Consider the following 21332-nt stretch of genomic DNA (forward strand, 5'->3'; position numbering starts at 1 on the left):
TCTGATGTACCCTCACAACACTCTGAAGTAGGGGCGAGGTATGTGATGTCTGAGGGAGAAATTTCTGACTCAGGAAAGGTTTCTCAGCGGGCAGAATCAGATTCACTAGCGTTTAAATTTAAATTGGAACACCTCCTCGTATTGCTTAGGGAGGTTTTATCAACTCTGGATGATTGTGACCCTATGGTGGTCCCAGAGAAATTGTGAAAAATGGACAAATATCTAGAGGTCCCTGTATACACTGATGCGTTTCCGATCCCTAAGAGGGTGGCGGATATTGTTGCTAGGGAGTGGGAGAGACCAGGTGTACCTTTTGTTCCCCCCCTATCTTTAAGAAAATGTTCCCCATAACTGATCCCAGGCGGGACGCGTGGTAGACGGTCCCTAAGGTAGAGGGGGCAGTTTCGACACTAGCCAAGCGCACAACCATTCCAATTGAAGACAGTTGTGCTTTTAAAGATCCTATGGATAAAAAGTTAGAAGGTTTACTAAAGAAAATATTTGTTCAACAAAGTTTCCTTCTCCAACCTATTGCCTGCATTATTCCTGTAACAACTGCAGCGGCTTTTTGGTTTGAGGCACTGGAGGAGTCGCTCCAGAGGGAGACTTCATATGACGAAGTCATGCATAGAATTAATGCTCTAAAGCTGGCTAATTCTTTTATCACAGATGCCGCTTTGCAATTAGCTAAGTTAGCGGCGAAAAATTCTGGTTTCGCCATTATGGCGTGCAAGTCATGGTCGGCTGACGTGTCGTCCAAAACAAAATTACTAAATATCCCTTTCAAGGGAAAGACCCTTTTCGGGCCCAAGTTGAAAGAGATTATTTCGGATATCACCGGGGGAAAAGGCCATGCTCTCCCGCAAGATAGGCCTTTTAAGGCTAAAAACAAGGCTAATTTTCGTTCCTTTCGCAACTTCAGGAGCGGTCCTGCTTCAACCTCTGCAACCGCAAAGCAAGAGGGTAACGCTTCACAGCCTAAGGCAACCTGGAACCTTTGCAAGGCTGGAACAAGGGTAAACAGGCCAAGAAGCCTGCAGCTGCTACTAAGACAGCATGAAGGGGTAGCCCCCGATCTGGGACCGGATCTGGTAGGGGGCAGACTCTCAGGCTTGGGCAAGAGATGTTCCCGATCCCTGGACATTAGAGATTGTTACTCAGGGATATCTTCTAGAATTCAAGGACTCCCCTCCAAGGGGAAGGTTCCATATTTCTCGTCTGTCTTCAGACCAGTCAAAGAAAGAGGCGTTCTTACGCTGTGTAGAAGATCTACTCAAGATGGGAGTGATATATCCAGTTCCAATTACAGAACAAGGACTGGGTTTTTACTCAAACCTGTTTGTGGTTCCCAAAAAGGAAGGAACTTTCAAGCCAATCCTGGATCTAAAAATTCTAAACAAATTCCTCAGAGTTCCATCATTCAAGATGGAGATCATCCGGACAATCTTACCTATGATCCAGGAAGGTCAATATATGACTACCGTGGATCTAAAGGATGCGTACCTACATATTCCTATCCACAAAGATCATCATCAGTTCCTAAGGTTCGCCTTTCTGGACAAGCATTACCAGTTCGTGGCCCTTCCCTTCGGGTTGGCGACCGCTCCCAGAATTTTCACAAAAGTGCTAGGGTCCCTTCTGGCGGTATTAAGACCGCGGGGCATTGCAGTAGCACCTTATTTGGACGACATCTTAATACAGGCGTTGTCTTTTCCCAGAGCCAAGGCTCATACGGAGATTGTTCTGGCCTTTCTAAGGTCTCACGGGTGGAAGGTGAACATCGAAAAAAGTTCTCTGTCCCCGCTCACAAGGGTTCCCTTCCTGGGAACACTAATAGACTCGGTAGAAATGAAAATATTTCTGACGGAGGTCAGAAAGTTAAAGCTTTTAACTACTTGCCGAGTTCTTCATTCCATTCCTCGGCCATCTTTAGCTCAGTGCATGGAGGTAATCGGATTAATGGTAGCGGCAATGGACGTAGTCCCTTTTGCTCGAATACATCTCAGACCACTGCAACTGTGCATGCTCAAACAGTGGAATGGGGATTATGCAGATTTGTCTCCTCAAATACAACTGGACCAGAAAACCAGAGATTCTCTTCTCTGGTGGTTGTCTCAGGATCACCTGTCTCAGGGAATGTGCTTCCGCAGACCGGAGTGGATCATTGTAACGACCGACGCCAGTCTGTTAGGCTGGGGCGCAGTCTGGGACTCCCTGAAAGCTCAGGGCCTATGGTCTCGGGAAGAGTCTCTTCTCCCGATAAACATTTTGGAACTGAGAGCGATATTCAACACGCTTCAGGCATGGCCTCAACTAGCAGTGGCCAAATTCATCAGATTTCAGTCGGACAACATCACGACTGTAGCGTACATCAATCATCAGGGGGAACAAAGAGTTCCCTAGCGATGAAGGAAGTAACCAAAATAATCAGGTGGGCGGAGGATCACTCCTGCTATCTATCTGCAATTCACATCCCAGGTGTAGACAACTGGGAGGCGGATTTTCTAAGTCGTCAGACTTTTCACACGGGGGAGTGGGAACTCCACCCGGAGGTTTTTGCTCAGCTGACCCAGCTATGGGGCATTCCAGAATTGGATCTGATGGCGTCCCATCAGAACTCCAAACTTCCTCTCTACAGGTCCAGGGACCCCAAGGCGGCATTGATAGATGCTCTAGTAGCGCCTTGGTCCTTCAATCTGGCTTATGTCTTTCCACCGTTTCCCCTTCTCCCTCGCCTGGTAGCCAGAATCAAACAGGAGAAGGCTTCGGTAATTCGGACAGCACCTGCGTGGCCACGCAGGACTTGGTATGCAGACCTAGTGGACATGTCATCTGTCCCACCTTGGACACTGCCAACGAGGCAGGATCTTCTAATACAGGGTCCATTCAAGCATCCAATTCTAGTTTCTCTGCAGCTGACTTCTTGGAGATTGAACGCTTAATTCTATCTAAGCGTAGGTTCTCTGAATCAGTTATAGATACTCTGATCCAGGCTAGAAAGCCTGTCACCAGGAAAATTTACCATAAGATATGGTGGAAATATCTTTGTTGGTGTGAATCCAAGGGTTACTCGTGGAGTAAGATTAGGATTCCAAGGATATTGTCTTTTCTCCAAGAAGGATTGGAGAAAGGCTTGTCAGCTAGTTCCTTAAAGGGACAGATATCTGCTCTGTCTATTCTCTTACACAAGCGTCTGGCAGAGGTTCCAGACGTTCAAGCGTTTGTTTAGGCTCTAGTCAGAATCAAGCCTGTTTATAAACCTGTGGCTCCACCATGGAGTCTAAATTTAGTTCTTTCAGTTCTTCAAGGGGTTCCGTTTGAACCTTTAGATTCCATAGATATTAAGTTATTATCTTGGAAAGTTTTGTTTTTGGTAGCTATATCTTCTGCTCGAAGAGTTTCAGAATTGTCTGCTTTGCAGTGTAATTCACCCTATCTGGTGTTCCATGCAGATAAGGTAGTTTTGCGTACCAAACCTGGTTTTCTTCCTAAAGTTGTTTCTAATAAGAATATTAACCAGGAAATAATTGTTCCTTCCCTGTGTCCTAATCCAGCTTCAAAGAAGGAACGGCTATTACACAATCTTGATGTGGTTCGTGCTTTGAAATTCTATTTGCAAGCAACCAAGGATTTCAGACAAACATCATCCTTGTTTGTTGTCTATTCTGGTAAGAGGAGAGGTCAGAAAGCGACTGCTATCTCTCTTTCCTTCTGGCTGAAAAGCATCATCCGATTGGCTTATGAGACTGCTGGACAGCAGCCTCCTGAACGAATTACAGCACATTCCACTAGAGCTGTGGCTTCCATATGGGCTTTCAAGAATGAGGCTTCTGTTGAACAGATTTGTAAGGCAGCGACTTGGTCTTCGCTGCATACTTTTGCCAAATTTTACAAATTCAATACTTTTGCTTCTTCGGAGGCTATTTTTGGGAGGTTTTGCAAGCAGTGGTGCCTTCTGTTTAGGTTACCTGTCTTGTTCCCTCCCTTCATCCGTGTCCTAAAGCTTTGGTATTGATATCCCACAAGTAAGGATGAATCCGTGGATTGGATACACCTTGCAAGAGAAAACAGAATTTATGCTTACCTGATAAATTACTTTCTCTTGCGGTGTATCCAGTCCACGGCCCGCCCTGGCAATTAAGTCAGGTTAATAAAAAAATTTTGTTCACCACTGCATCCTATGGTTTCTCCTTTTCTCCTAACCTTCGGTCGAATGACTGGGGGGGGGGAGCTATATGGACAGCTCTGCTGTGTGCTCTCTTTGCCACTTCCTGTAGGGAATGAGAATATCCCACAAGTAAGGATGAATCCGTGGACTGGATACACCGCAAGAGAAAGTAATTTATCAGGTAAGCATAAATTCTGTTTTGCATTTGGGCGTTAAGAGCTCCTGTCTGTCCCTGTTGGGAGCATTGTTATATGCTCTCTCTATGGATTTTTTTGAATATCCCCTCTGGAGAAGTCTTTTTCTGAGATCACTAGCTGCTATGGATTCCAATGTGGAACTATTCCTTCGTATTCTTAAGTATTCCCCATTTGGTAAGCTCTTGATAGTATTAGGATGATGGAAACTTTCAGCATAGAGTATGTTGTTGGTTTCCTGTAATTGTCTGATTCTATTGAGTTATCGACTCTTTTAATAGTCAAATCCAAAAATTCTATCTGAGTTTTATGAGCTGCCATGGTTAAAAATAAACCAAAGTGGTTTGTATTGAGCGTTGTGATAAACTCTTGTAGGAGTTCATTAGGACCATCCCAAATTAAGAAGATGTCATCTATATACCTGGACCAGTGCGTTATGTGTTTAGTGTATGATTTCAATGTGTTATGGAATACTACATTTTCTTCATACCAGCCCAGGTATATATTGGCGTATTTTGGGGCACATGAAGTCCCCATAGCCGTTCCGCATGTCTGTAGATAAAATACACCATTGAAAACAAAATAATTGTGTTCTAATACAAATTCCAAAAGGTCCACAATGAACTCTTTGGTTTCATCAGACATGGAATTATTCTTTTGTAGAAAATAGGACACTGCTTTGCAACCCCATTGTTTGTCAATGCTGGTGTACAGCGACTCAATGTCACAGGTCACCAAGATTGGGTTTGGGGTTAATTCGATGTTTTCAATTTTGTTTAATACATGCATAGTATCTCGTATATGGGATGGTAAAGATTCAACAATATATCTTAGTCTAGCGTCCACATACTTGCTAGCTTTTTCTGTCAAAGAACCAATACCGGAGACTATTGATCTTCCCAGTGGTTTGACCAGATTTTTATGTATTTTGAGTAGCAAGTATAGTGTCGCAACTTTAGGTTGTCTAAATATGTATATGTGTGTATAGATTTATGTTTATATGTGTGTACATATGTATTTATTGGTGTATATGTATTTACCGACACATATAAATACATATGGGGTTAGCACTCTTGTAAAAACATTTTACTTTCAACTGTTAAAAAAGAGTACTACCCAACGTGCGCAAAAAGTACTGCACCACTTTTAAGATATGGCGGAAATATCTTTGTTGGTGGGAATCCAAGGGTTACTCGTGGAGTAAGATTAGGATTCCAAGGATATTGTCTTTTCTCCAAGAAGGATTGGAGAAAGGCTTGTCAGCTAGTTCCTTAAAGGGACAGATATCTGCTCTGTCTATTCTCTTACACAAGCGTCTGGCAGAGGTTCCAGACGTTCAAGCGTTTGTTTAGGCTCTAGTCAGAATCAAGCCTGTTTATAAACCTGTGGCTCCGCCATGGAGTCTAAATTTAGTTCTTTCAGTTCTTCAAGGGGTTCCGTTTGAACCTTTAGATTCCATAGATATTAAGTTATTATCTTGGAAAGTTTTGTTTTTGGTAGCTATATCTTCTGCTCGAAGAGTTTCAGAATTGTCTGCTTTGCAGTGTAATTCACCCTATCTGGTGTTCCATGCAGATAAGGTAGTTTTGCGTACCAAACCTGGTTTTCTTCCTAAAGTTGTTTCTAATAAGAATATTAACCAGGAAATCATTGTTCCTTCCCTGTGTCCTAATCCAGCTTCAAAGAAGGAATGGCTATTACACAATCTTGGTTCGTGCTTTGAAATTCTATTTGCAAGCAACCAAGGATTTCAGACAAACATCATCCTTGTTTGTTGTCTATTCTGGTAAGAGGAGAGGTCAGAAAGAGACTGCTACCTCTCTTTCCTTCTGGCTGAAAAGCATCATCCGATTGGCTTATGAGACTGCTGGACAGCAGCCTCCTGAACGAATTACAGCTCATTCCACTAGAGCTGTGGCTTCCACATGGGCTTTCAAGAATGAGGCTTCTGTTGAACAGATTTGTAAGGCAGCGACTTGGTCTTCGCTGCATACTTTTGCCAAATTTTACAAATTCAATACTTTTGCTTCTTCGGAGGCTATTTTTGGGAGAAAGGTTTTGCAAGCAGTGGTGCCTTCCGTTTAGGTTACCTGTCTTGTTCCCTCCCTTCATCCATGTCCTAAAGCTTTGGTATTGATATCCCACAAGTAAGGATGAATCAGTGGATTGGATACACCTTGCAAGAGAAAACAGAATTTATGCTTACCTGATAAATTACTTTCTCTTGCGGTGTATCCAGTCCACGGCCCGCCCTGGCAATTAAGTCAGGTTAATAAAAAATTTTGTTCACCACTGCACCCTATGGTTTCTCCTTTTCTCCTAACCTTCGGTCGAATGACTTGGGGGGGGGGGAGCTATATGGACAGCTCTGCTGTGTGCTCTCTTTGCCACTTCCTGTAGGGAATGAGAATATCCCTCAAGTAAGGATGAATCCATGGACTGGATACACCGCAAGAGAAAGTAATTTATCATGTAAGCATAAATTCTGTTTTGCACTTGGGCGTTAAGAGCTCCTGTCTGTCCCTGTTGGGAGCATTGTTATATGCTCTCTCTATGGATTTTTTTGAATATCCCCTCTGGAGAAGTCTTTTTCTGAGATCACTAGCTGCTATGGATTCCAATGTGGAACTATTCCTTCGTATTCTTAAGTATTCCCCATTTGGTAAGCTCTTGATAGTATTAGGATGATGGAAACTTTCAGCATAGAGTATGTTGTTGGTTTCCTGTAATTGTCTGACTATTGAGTTATCGACTCTTTTAATAGTCAAATCCAAAAATTCTATCTGAGTTTTATGAGCTGCCATGGTTAAAAATAAACCAAAGTGGTTTGTATTGAGCGTTGTGATAAACTCTTGTAGGAGTTCATTAGGACCATCCCAAATTAAGAAGATGTCATCTATTATTTACCTGGACCAGTGGGTTATGTGTTTAGTGTATGATTTCAATGTGTCATGGAATACTAAATTTTCTTCATACCAGCCCAGGTATATATTGGCGTATTTTGGGGCACATGAAGTCCCCATAGCCGTTCCGCATGTCTGTAGATAAAATACACCATTGAAAACAAAATAATTGTGTTCTAATACAAATTCCAAAAGGTCCACAATGAACTCTTTGGTTTCATCAGACATGGAATTATTCTTTTGTAGAAAATAGGACACTGCTTTGCAATCCCATTTTTTGTCAATGCTGGTGTACAGCGACTCAACGTCACAGGTCACCAAGATTGGGTTTGGGGTTAATTCGATGTTTTCAATTTTGTTTAATACATGCATAGTATCTCGTATATGGGATGGTAAAGATTCAACAATATATCTTAGTCTAGCGTCCACATACTTGCTAGCTTTTTCTGTCAAAGAACCAATACCGGAGACTATTGATCTTCCCAGTGGTTTGACCAGATTTTTATGTATTTTGAGTAGCAAGTATAGTGTCGCGACTTTAGGTTGTCTAAATATGTATATGTGTGTATAGATTTATGTTTATATGTGTGTACATATGTATTTATTGGTGTATATGTATTTACCGACATATATATATACACATATAAACACATAAATACATATGGGGTTAGCACTATTGTAAAAACATTTTACTTTCAACTTCTAATACGAGTACTACCCAACGTGTGCAAAAAGTACTGCACCACTTTTAATCTATCCCTTTGTAAAATAAACCCCTTCAAGCTTTCTAAAATTCTTTGAGGGAACTCAAAGTACTGACAAGACTTCTTAGATACTCTCAACGGACCAGGGAGCTTTAAAGTGAATGTAAATTTTGATGATAAAGTGCCTGGTTTTTAAAAATTTGATTAAAAACAGGGGCACTTTAATTCATCAAAATTTACATTTCACTCGTGTTGTGAAAATACTTACCTGTTAATCTTGACAGCCGCTCTAGCTTCCCCCGGTCGTCGCAATCCTCTTCCTACGTCAGAAATGACGGATCGATCATCCTCCAATCACGGCTCCCCCCCCCCCCCTGGGGGAATTAGTGTCTGATTCAAAGCCATGATTGGAGGAAGCCGGATTCCTCATTTTAGGAATTTCAGGAAGAGGCTTTGCCACGGGCGGAGGAAGTGATGCAGCGGCTGTCAAGATTAAAAGGTAAGTATTTTCACAACAGTGAAATGTAAATTTTGATGAATTAAAGTGCCCCTGTTTTTAATCAAATTTTTAAAAACCGTAATTTATCATCAAAATATACACTCTAAAGAAACAGGCTCTTAGTCTTATAATTATCTTTTTTTACTGAAAATTTCCTTCATTTAGTGGCAGATTTTTGTGCCGTTATCTCTAACACTTTCTTTCTGTGAAAGTCTCTTCACTTTTCACTTCAGTTTTCTGCACACTAAGGTGACTTACTCTGTCATCCATAATTATACTGGAGAAAGATTAATGGTAGAAGCCTTTCATTGGAAAACTATAGATTAAAAAAAGCAACCAGATATATCAAACCACTCTAGAATAATGCTATTTATCCTCATTAGAAACCCCAATTTCCTTTAAACATTGACATCCATGCTTTTCTGATTTTTAACCACTTTTTTTTTCTTCCATATTGTAAATAATTCCAATTTACTTCTATTTTCAAATTTGCTTCGTACCCATGATATTGTTTATTGAAGAGATACCTAGTTAGGAGTCTGTAGCACTGCATGGCAGTAAATAGTGCTGCTATCTAGTACTCTTGCAAATGAATATCATTCTTGCAAAACTGCTGACATATAGTGTTTCAGCCATGTGCACACTCCTTAGGTTACATCCCTGCTTTTTAACAAAAGACACCAAGAGAATAAAGACAATTTGATAAATAAAGTAAATTAGAAAGCTGTTTAAAATAGTATGCACTATCGGAATCATGCTGCTGCTGAGTGTGTCACTGGCCATTTCAGCTTGGGACCAGCAGTTCTTCGTAGCTCCAAAGTGGTACTTAAATTATGTTGTTAACCCTTTTTTGAGGGTTAAAAACATAGACTTGCAGTGTCGCTAGGGCTAAAACTGACATGCTTTAATAAATTAGAGACTGCAGTTTGTTCACTCAAATAGTCTAATACTTTTTCGAGTCACTAAATTCTCACAGACACATTTATAACAACCATAACCTAAGGATAAGGTATAAATCTGCACTCAGGGGACATCCTTTTGAACAGAGACATTTCTGGGAGTGTCAGCCCCTTGTTCTAAACCACTGGTTTTCAAACCTGTCCTCAGACTTCCTTAACAGGCCAGATTTTGAGGATATCTGAACTGGAGAACAGGTGAGATAATCAGCTGATTTAGTAAATATGGTTATTTTACCTGCTCATCTAAGGTAATCCTGAAAACCTGGCCTATTGGGGAGGCCAGAGGACAGTTTTGAAAACCAGTGTTCTAGGCAATACAGAGCCGGTGAAGTACAATTATCTGGAAAATTAAAAGAGCAAAAAATGCTTTTCCATCTTCGTCGATATGAATTAGAGATGGTAAAAGGCTACACAGCTATTACTGCTTGAAATATTAGACTATAGAAAGACTATTGTGTGAGTATTCAGTTCCTAGAGTTTTGAAGTTCTTCATCCAAACACAACAGATAATTTATTTTATATTTTGCTGTGTTCAGTTTTTGGCTTAGTTCCATATACTATTTATGATATAATATTGTATAAAGATCCAGATGGAATACACCTAAGGTTTCTAAGGGAACTTAGCACTGTCATAGCCAAATCCTTACTCTTCATTTTTCAAGATTATCCTCTGGAATAGTGCCCTAGGACTGGCATAAAGCTGATGTGGTGACGTTTTTTAAAAAGGGGAGCAGGGCTGATCCAGGAAGTTATAGACCAGTAAGCCTGACATCTGTAGTAAGAAGACACTGGAATGGATTATAAAAGATTATATTCAAGAATATATGAAAACAAAATTATGCATTCAAATCAGCATGTTTTTATGATCATGTCAAACTAATCTAATTAGATTCTATAAGGAAGGAAGGAAGAATATAGTTAAAGGGAATTAGTTGATGTGATATGCTTGGATTTTGCAAAGGTGTTTGATACAGTGCCAGATGAGAAATTAATATACAAAACTAAGGGACTGGGAATAGCTGAAAAATTTAGCTCATGGTTAAAGGGACAGTCTACACCAGAATGTTTATTGTTTTAAAAAATAGATAATCCCTTTATTACCCATTCCCCAGTTTTTCATAACCAACACAGTTATATTAATATACTTTTAACCTCTGTGATTATCTTGTATCTAAGCCTCTGCAAACTGCCCCTTTATTTCAGTTCTTTTGACAGACTTGCAGTTTAGCCAATCAGTGCCTGCTCCCAGATAACTTCACATGCACGAGCACAGTGTTATCTATATGAAATACATGAACTAACACCCTCTAGTGGTGAAAAACAGTTAAAATGGATTCTGAAAAGAGGTGGCCTTCAAGGTCTAAGAAATATGAACCTCCTAGGTTAAGCTTTCAACTAAGAATACCAAGAGAACAAAGCAAAATTGGTGATAAAAGTAAATTGGAAAATTGTTTAAAATTACATGCCCTATCTGAATCATGAAAGTTTATTTTGGCCTAGACTGTCCCTTTAAATAACTGGCTAAAAGAGCAACACGTTTTAGTAAATGGATCATACTCAGAGCGGGCAAAAGTAATTAATGGGGTCTCCAAGGATCAGTACTGGGCCATGTTCTTTTTAATATTTTTATAAATGACTTGGAGGAAGGATTAAATAGAGGCATCTCTATTTTTGCAAATGATACAAAGTTTTGTAAGGTGAATAGGTCAATGCAGGATGCAATTGAGCTGCAAGGGGATTAACAAAAATTGTAAAAATGGACTGGTATATGGCAAATGAGATTTATTACTGGAAAATGTCAAGTTCACCATTTTGGAAGTAAAATATGCAGGTTACCTATTATTTAAATTGGTCAAGACTTAGCAAAACAGCGAAGGAAAGGGGTTTCAGCGTTCCTGTATATAACACGCTAAGAATGAGTGTGAAATGCAAGAGAATAATTCTGTCACTATACATAATGCTGGTAAGACCTCACCTTCAGTATGGAGTGCAGTTCTGAGGACCAATTTAAAAAAAGGGCATCACAGAATTAGAAAAAGTTCACAGAAGGGCCACAAAACTAATCAGGGGAATGGAGGATTTAGACTATGAGAAGAGGTTATTCAAACTGGGTCTGTTTTCTCTAGAAAAAGGTGTTTGAGAGGTAATATTATTACTTTATATAAATATATTAAAGGCCCATTTACAGAGTTGGTGGAAGCGCTGTTTATTCCAAGGCAATTGTTTGTGACAAGAGGTCACAATTTAATGCTAGAGGAAAGCAGATTTAAAGCGACTGTCTACTCCAGAATTTTTATTGTTTAAAAAGATAGATAGATAAAATATAGATAATCCATTTATTACCCATTTTCCAGTTTTGCATAACCAACATGGTTGTAATAATATACTTTTTACCTCTGTGATTACCTGGTATCTAAGACTCTGGAGACTGACCCCTTATTTCAGTTCTTTTGACAGACTTGCATTTTAGCCAATCAGTGTTCAGTCCTAGGTTACTCCACATGCATGAGCACAATGTTACCTATGTGTCACACATGAACTAATGCCCTCTAGCTGTGATAAATCTGTGAAAGGCATTCAGATAAGAGGTGGCCTTTAAGTGCTTAGAAATTAGCATATGCATCTACCTAGGTCTAGCTTTCAAATAAGAATAATAAGAGAACAAAGCAAATTTGATGATAAAAGTAAATTGGAAAGTTGTTAAAAATCACATGCCCTATCTAAATCATGAAAGTTTAATTTTGACTAGACTGTCCCTTTATTCTTCAGCAACGTAAACATTTTTTCACTAAAAGAGCAATCAAATTGCGGAATTCATTACCTATGGAGGGACCTTTAAAAATAGCTTAGATACATTTCTAGCTAGAAACAGAAATCATGAATAGCATTGCTTGTGTTAAATGGGTCAGCTTTCTAATTGTATTAATGTAAGTTCAACTGGCAGCATCTCAATTGTGAATCAGATAGGATCTAATAACTTGAACTTGAACTTCTGTATTCTTTCTTCTTCATTTACTATGTTACTATAATATAATCTATTTGTAAATGACATGAAGAGTTTAGTTTCATTATTATAAATCACAGCATTTTTTTAAGATAAATTATATGGTAACCAAAAGTCCTAGGGGCCGATTTATCAATGCTTCAATTGATAATACGCTGGAATTCTGCGCCAAATTAGACGCAAAGTTGATCCGCCGTAGTTAACAAAGCATCAACATCATTGAAATGTGTGATGTAATATACGCTCCCGCAAGATCAATCCGACACATATCGATGCTTGCGTTATTCGAGCGGAATAATGATCATCCGCCGTCACAATCAACTCTATTTGATCCTCTTGCCAATTTATCAAACATTCAACAGGTACGCTCGCGTCTATTCCGACACAGCGTACCTATCGTTCAAACCGCCACCTTTGAGGCCGCGAATGCAATAGAAATCAATTAGAGTCTGAAAACCCAGAAAGGTTATGTTCAATGCTGCAAGAGAATGAAGCATATTAGATAATAAAAGTAAATTAGAAAGTTGATTACAATTGTAAACTCTTTCTAAATCACACAGACAACAAAGACACACGTTCAGTATCTAAATAATATGTTAAATAAAAATATTATAATTTCAAGGGATAGATTCATTTCAAAAGTATTTTTAATGACAGGTAATGCCTGTCTGGCAGCAGCATTAGTAGATATAGGGATAAAAATGAAATAAATACATTACATACTATAGCTAACTTCCTTCTTTTGATAAATCTAATTTCACCATGTTTAACGCATGTAATACAAGTCCCACTCACCACTTCGCACCAAATTGGACGAGATACTTTGCACCAAATTTGACGCAATACTCAAACTCCTAAACAACCCACAAACTAGTCAAATTTTCCACCACTTGTTATTGGCAATTGTATAATCACATGATTAATGAAATCAGCCAATTTGATTTAAATATACATTTTCAACTATCACTAACAAATCAAATTGCTCGATACTTGTACATTGATCATTCATCAGAACTTGTAAGTGCCATTTGTTACATTGTGTATTATACTTTTAAAGTATGTATATGTGAATTTAGTATTAAAGTTAAACATTGATGCTGGCATTAGGGCACACAGTGTAATATTTATGACAATGATTTTAATAATAGAATGATGTTTGCTTCAATATAATCTTATAGGGACGCTGAACCCAAATTTTTTCTTTCATGATTCAGATAGAGCATGCATTCTAAGCAACTTTATAATTTATTCCTATTATTAATTTTCTTTGTTCTCTTGCTATCTGTATTTAAAAATCATGAATGTAAATCTTAGCAGCCAGCCCATTTTAGGTTCAGCACCATGGATAACGCTTCCTTATTGGAGGCTGACATTTACTCACTAATAATCAAGTATAACCCAGGTTCTTAACCAAAAATGGGCCGGATCCTATACATCACATTTCTGCTTTTTAAATAAAGATAGCAACAGAACAAAGAAAAAATGATAATAGGAGTTAATTAGAAAGTTGCTTACAATTGCATGCTCTATTTGAATCATGAAAGAAAAAAATTGTGTTTAGTGTCCCTTTAAGCTGATAGCTCAAAGGGATAGACTACCTAACATTAAACTGTCATGAATCGGATACAGCAGAAATTAAAATCACCTCTTCAATGTCATCCTATTTTCAGTGTTATTCCTCCTTCTCTTGAATTGCATTTTCGTTGAGAAATGTCATCTTCAATGCCAGCCAAATTTTTAACTCCTGTGTAGGAGTGGTGTTTATAACTAGACTGCAATCAGGAAGTGATACACAGGTGCAGAGAGAAAACTGTCCCAGCTCTTAAAATATCCATTGATTGCAAATAAATGCATATGATACCCTGATTACATGTTATATTCACATATTATTCTTGCTCAGAATAATAATATATTTACACGATATACATATAGTGGTATAAATAAACACAGATATATGAAAGACAACATTGTTTAGAATGTTGGAAGACTCGCCAGAAACACGGGCCCTCAAGGTCCATTCGGAGCTTGTTAAATGGGCCTCATTGCCCTTAATTATATGTTGTAGAAATTATTTTTTTCTGGTTTCAAATTGATCCAGAAATTAGGATTTAAAACATTTAACATATTTGCTTTCGGAGCTCTACATATTATATGTCATGAAATTTTAAGAACCCTTGACGTTAAATAATGTAGCATATTTTGTTTACCATTAAAATAAAAACCTTTGAAACCTTACAGTTTGTTTTTAATTGTCTTATAAACTGGATAAAACTAATACTGTATATTAGAAAGTGTTATTCCGTTTTCTTACACTCTTACTATGGGGCTATTCTGCATTTGTTTTTAATGCCAAATGTAAATTACACCGTTGTTTTCCGTATTTGCGTCTCTATTTTTGCTACTTATATGCAAAAACACAAACTGTGACCGTTAAAGCCATGTACCTTGCTTTGTACCAGAATATTTTAAGTCATGTATAAGAATTTTGATTGCAAAGTCCTTACTGTTATTATTCTTGCACGATACAGATTTCTGAAATGTTATCATCTAAAATAACAATAAGAAATGTTATAGAAAATAATTTTGCATACATTTGAAATACGCCCCCTCACTACACCCTGCTGGAACTGTCACTCACGTATTTTGTATATGTAGGCTTTGAAACTTGCACAAATGAATAGAGAAAGATTAGCTGCTGCAGAGTACCTTTGTATTAAAAATTATGATTGAATACACTTGCAGCCTTTCATTGCCAGCGCTATAAAATGTACCATCTACCGTTTCAATGCTTTTCTATGTGGCTCTAGCTGTGATGACTGTTCTCACGCAACATGAAACAAAGTACATTTAAATCTGATTGTTGTTCTTAGTCTTTTTGTTCCCGTATGAAAATAATTCTCAGGGCTAGAACTTTAAAGCTACTATTACTAGAAAAGATCATTTGGCGCAAGGTAACTATCAAACTTAACTATAGCTCCCCTTTTTTAATGTAAGGGAAAGTCTTTTTTTTTTGCTTTTGAAGCTACGTTAAGCATTTAACAACTAGAGTATCTTGCATATCAAAGACCAAAGCTTAAAGGGACATTAAACAAACATTTTGATCCAGATAGAACATGCAATTTTAAACAAATTTCTAATTTACTTCTATAATCTAATATGTTTTGCACTCTAAATATCCTTTGTTTAAAAGCATACCTAGGTAGTCTCAAGAACATCAATTCATTATTGCTGCTGATTAGTGGCTGCCCATATAAATTTCTTGTCATTGGCTCACCCTATGTGTTCAGCTAGCTCCCAGTAGTGCATTGCATCTCCTTCAATAAAAGATACTAAGAGAATGAAGCAAATTTGATAATAGAAGTAAACTGGAACATTTTTTTAAGATTGTTTACATTGAGGCCGAATTACCAAATGTCTGTCGGACCTATCCGACAGTGCGGATCAGGTCCGACAGACATCGCTGAATGCGGAGAGCAATATGCTCTCCGTATTCAGCATTGCACCAGCAGTTCACAAGAGCTGCTGGTGCAATGCCGCCCCCTGCAGACTCAACAGTGGGCGTGTCAATCAACCCTATCATACTTGATCGGGTTGAATTCCGGCGATGTCTGTCCGCCTCATCAGAGCAGGCGGACAGGGTTATGGAGCAGCGTTCTTTAGACTGCTGCTACATAACTGCTGTTTCTGGCGAGCCTGCAGGCTCGCCAGAAACACGGGACGTCAAGCTCCATTCTGAGCTGGGCCCATTTATCTGAATCATTAATGAAAAATGTGTGGTTTTAAATTCCTTTAATTTTGGTTATTGATGCGCTAAATCCTCCCTGATTAGTTAATTGGACACTGTATTCAGAAAACTAAGTACAATATTTTTAAAAAAACCCAGCTTAAATTGTATTTTTGCATTATATATGTATTCATTTTTTTGCAGCTAAAGTTAAAATTAAAAGGTAGATTTATTAAGCATTCTACGCCCATCATTTCAGGCTCGCCTAAAATGGAAGTTAAGAAGCAGCTACTCCTTAAAAGGCGGCGGACTGAAATCATTCTGATCCGATACAATCGAGATGATTGACACCCCCTGCTAGCGGTCGATTGGCGGTTGCTCAGCAGGGGGCAGCATTGCACCAGCATTTCACTAGAAATGCTTGTGCAACGATAAATGCCGAGAGGGTATGCTGTCGGCATTTAGCAAGGTTGAGCGGACATGATTCTCTACAGCGAATCATGTCCACTCGACCTTTAGTAAATCTACCCCTAAGAGTGAACTTGCCTGTGATGTCATTTCCTGTTATGTACTGTATGTACAACTCACTATATTTCTACGCTCACTAGCCAGCAGTAGCACATGTATAGCGCCATCTGCTCAGCAGCCAGCCACCACTGGCTGTGGCACAGTATGTTGTGTACACCATAGAAGGCTACTTACCTATTCAGAAATGAGGAAACTTGTAAGGAAAACTTAGTTTAGGCAGCTAAGACAACTTGTTAGGGTGCGGTTTAATTATGTAAGTTCAGGTACCCTCACTGCAGAGACTAGTTTGTTGCCAAGGTAACCCAGGCTGTGCATTACTTGTAGTCAACTACAGAGCACATCTATCAGGGCAGCGGCATCAGCTTTATTTTTTGTGTCACTACACTTTATTTCTGCTAATGTAAACAGAAAACAGTTTCCTTTATTGCTATGCACATAATACACTGCATAGCTAGTACTACTACAGCCAGTGTGTGTAGGTAGCGCTATGCATGTAATACAGATGGCTAGGGAGCGTAGGAATATAGTGAGCTGTATGAGGAAGGCACAATAATATATACAGGAAATGACAACACAGGCAAGTTCACACTTAATTCTCGCTGTTGTTTTCTGACTACAGTTTCCCTTTAAAGGGACATGAAAACTATTTTTTTTCATGACTCAGATAGAGAATACAATTTAATAAAAGGTTCCAATTTACTTTTGTTATCAAATTTGCTTTGTTCTCATATTATTTGTAGAAGAGATATCTAGATAGGTAGCATGCACATGTTGTGAGAACTACATAACAGGAAATAGTGCTGCCTTCTAGTTCTCTTGCTAATGTAGAACATTGTTGCAAAACTGCTACCATATAGTGCTGCAGATATGTGCATACTCTTAAATTTACCTTCCTGGTTTTAACAAAGGATAACAAAAAAAACGAAGAAAACTCGTCAATAGAAGTAAATTGGAAAGTTGTTTAATATGGTATGTTCTACATAAATAACAAAAGAGAAATGTTGGGTTTTATGTCCCTTTAAAGTGAATGTAAATTTTGATGCTAAAGTGCCCGGTTTTTAAAATTTGATTAAAAACAGGGGCACTTTAATTCATCAAAATTTACATTTCACTCGTGTTGTGAAAAAATACTTACTTTTTAAACTTGACAACCATCTTCCCCCGGTCGTCGCAAGCCATTTCTGACGTCAGAAATGATGGATCGGTCATCCTCCAATCACGGCTTCCCCCCCGGGGGGAATCAGTGTCTGATTCAACGCCGTGATTGATGGAAGCCAGTTTCCTCATTTTAGACCCAGGAATAGACTTTGCAACGGCTGGAGGGAGCTGGAGCAGCTATCAAGATTAAAAGGTAAGTATTTTTTCACAACACGAGTGAAATGTAAATTTTGATGAATTAAAGTGCCCCTGTTATTAATTGACTTTTTAAAAAACGGGCACTTTAGCATCAAAATTTACATTCACTTTAAGTAGGCTGCAACAAGAACGTGTGAGAAATGCATAGATTTCATTTGAGCTTGTCTATAGCATTAACAATAATTTAATAGGCTTCTTTGGCATTGATTTCCTTTATATTGGTTTAGATAAAAAGCATTTTCTTAACTAATGTTTTACTATAAAAGTAAATACATTATTAGCCATAAACGGGTGAATCCTTTAGCTTTTAATGTTTTCTTTACATGTGTAACTTGCTCTTCGAGAGTATTTTTTTTAATTTTCTTTATTACATCTATAAATCATTTCATATCTTGATGTTTTCATTTTATCTTCTAGAAAACTCGATATGAGGTTTATGTGAAACTGCTTAAAGATGGAGGCAAAGATCTGCTTGTCACTGGCGAAAATGATAACAACGCGCTCAAGAAATCTCATTCCAGCCCGTCACTGACTCAAGATTCATCTCCAGCCAGTGCCAAGGTGAAACGCAATGTGTCAGAGAGGAAGGACTACAGGCCAGAGACACCTAGCATCAAGCAGAATGTCACCTAAAAAAAAAACAAGCATGGAAAAAAGAAAAAGCTGGAGTCAGCCATCAAACGCAGCAAAAGATATCATCCGTCACACTTGTCACTATTTGTGGTCCATTCAAACAACAAAATAAGTCTGTGACTTAGTAGCATTTATTTTTGTTTTTGCTGTTGACTGCTCAGAATGTTGTAGATGTCTTTGTTCCAAATCTGCAGAGTGTGGTCACTTTGGCTTTAAATACCACCTATGCTGCAGGTGTACTCCAGCGCTAAAAAGATTAATATTCTTTTTTTTTTCTTTATTCAAGGGGATACATTTCAGGACAGTGTATATATGAATTGTGCCTGTCCCAAACATTTTCACCCTCATTCATTGACCATTTTAATATTGTTTTAATTATGTCTTGCATAAAACTGCTCGATATTGCTAGAAAAAGTCCAAAATATATATTTTTTAAATAAGCCACAGTGTTTACCACTGAAGGAAGCTTAGTTCGAGGTCTGATTGTATAATTTTACGGTACTATGTTCTGCTGGACTTAAATCTTTGCTAATTTAGGATCCAAACCATTCATACTCCTATGGACTTGATAGTAATGGACCAATTTAAATGCTGCACTGTATTTATTCATATATATTTTTTTTACCGTTATAATGCTGATAACTTGCAGCTTTCAGCATCTGCATTTTGTATACTTTAACCATAAACATATCATCTCTTCAGTGTATTCTTCTAGGATTAGCCAATTAATGAATGTACTGTACAGTTTTCATCTCAGTATCTAGTCGAGTAGAAACATCATTTTGTTTAAGCCTCAATATACATATTACATATAGTATAAGAATTTAGGATTAGTAACCTGTACACTATGCCTAAGGCTCTTATTCGTAGAAGAAGCTTAATATTTTCTCAAGACAGGCACTGTGTACCCTGCACACAACGCACAGATGTTGCCATCATGTGGCGTTGCAGAACCTTTTCGGTTTTGATCTGTTTTATCGTTTTTCACTATTGTAACTCGGTTATGGGCCTTGCTTTCCTTTTGAATGCACACTGTGCTATATTTTGTTTCATTTTGGCTGTTCCAAATATGAAATGGGTCAGGAGTTGGAGAACATGTAGAAATTGTATCCAAAGGTTTGTGGGAGAAAAGTAATATTGAAAGAAAAGTCTTGCTAGACTCTTTCTTGAGCACATATGTTTTGCCTTTAACAAGAGACATTATCACTAGCTTTATTTGATGCATGTGCTCATTTAAAGGGATATAAATAGTGTTCTATTTAACAATTGTTGTAATTTAAAATGTGCTAAAAGCAGTCTCTTTTTCTTTTTTTTTTAACACCAAGATTTACACTTCATGCACCCACCCGTTGCTGCTGTTTGATAATAGGCAGAGGGTGATTGGAGCGCACATGTCTGTCTATTTAGCACAGCAATCAGCAGCTCAGTACACTAAGTGATCAATACATGGGTCATCTTAATTTTGCTGATCTTTGTGTTTTAATAAAGGGTAGATTTTTTTTTTATGTTCCACAGTGTGGTACAGTATTATTGAGATTTAAAGCGACATTCGAGTGCAAAAAGTGCGCGCTCTAATTTGTTAGATTCTGCAACTCTATGTGCTTAACCCCCATTTGAAAGCCACAGAGAACTGCTGGTCCCGAGCAGGAAAACAGCGAGCTTTAGCAGATGCTTGTGTTCAGCTTTGCAGCTCTGAGCAGGACTTAAACTATGCGTTTAACCCCTTTCATGGGGTAAACACATAGTTGCAGCATAGACAGTGCTAATTAGAGATTGCAATTTTTGCATTAGAATATCCGTTTAAGACCATTTTAGCTCAAAACTAATAGAAGTGTATAGCTCAAGGCTCCCCAACACTAAATGAGTTTTAACAAAGCATTTTTTTTTTTTTATTAACAACAAAATTATATTTTTGCTGCTATGTATGTTGCGTATGAATGCAGGAATTTTTACTCATTTCATCGCTTTATGTATTTCCAGTACTGGCTACAAAAAAAGTTGGTAATTCATAGATGTACTGTTGCTTAGAACTTTGCAATTCACACAGAATGCTTGGATGCAGAACCCAAAAGGTACAATTACTGTCAGATAGCATAACTCAACATAACAGAATACATACATAGCAACAAGTCTTTCATGAGAGGTCGTGGCAAAATGGCTACTTACTTTGAAATGATAAATCAAGATGAACTGATGTTATCAAGAGTTCACCCTTGATCTGCCAAAAGTTACATCTGTTGACTGAGATAGGTTTAAATACATACACACACACACACACACATATATGTATGTGTATATATAGCTATATATCTACCTACCTAAATCTATCTCTTAATATATATGTGTGTGTGTGTGTGTGTATATATATATTTATTCATCTATCTTCCTAAATCTCTCTCTCAATGTATGTGTGTGTGTATATATATATATATATATATATATATATATATTTATATTCATATATCTACTTAAATCTCTCTCTCAATATATATATATATATATATATACATATATATATATAAACATATATATATATATATATATATATATATATATATATATATATATATATATATATATATATACACACACACATAAAAAACACGCATATATATATACATATATATATATATATATATATATATATATATACACACATA

General features: G+C 37.8%; 1 protein-coding gene across 4 annotated transcripts in view; it reads left to right on the top strand.

Annotated features, from left to right (window-relative positions):
• The window catches only part of PSD3 (pleckstrin and Sec7 domain containing 3), a 1090324-nt gene extending 1069228 nt beyond the window's left edge, over positions 1-21096 (top strand). For 2 of the 4 annotated variants that reach the window (XM_053703213.1, XM_053703214.1), the window contains exon 13: positions 18457-21094. In XM_053703213.1, coding sequence (XP_053559188.1) covers positions 18457-18672 — 216 coding nt within the window. In that variant the 3' untranslated portion in view covers positions 18673-21094. Of the gene's footprint in view, positions 1-18456 lie in introns of all 4 variants that reach the window. The other 2 variants (XM_053703211.1, XM_053703212.1) reach the window with 2 other exon arrangements.
• Positions 21097-21332: the final 236 nt, after the last annotated feature.

Source organism: Bombina bombina, chromosome 2, assembly GCF_027579735.1.
Source record: "Bombina bombina isolate aBomBom1 chromosome 2, aBomBom1.pri, whole genome shotgun sequence".
NCBI lineage: Eukaryota > Metazoa > Chordata > Amphibia > Anura > Bombinatoridae > Bombina > Bombina bombina.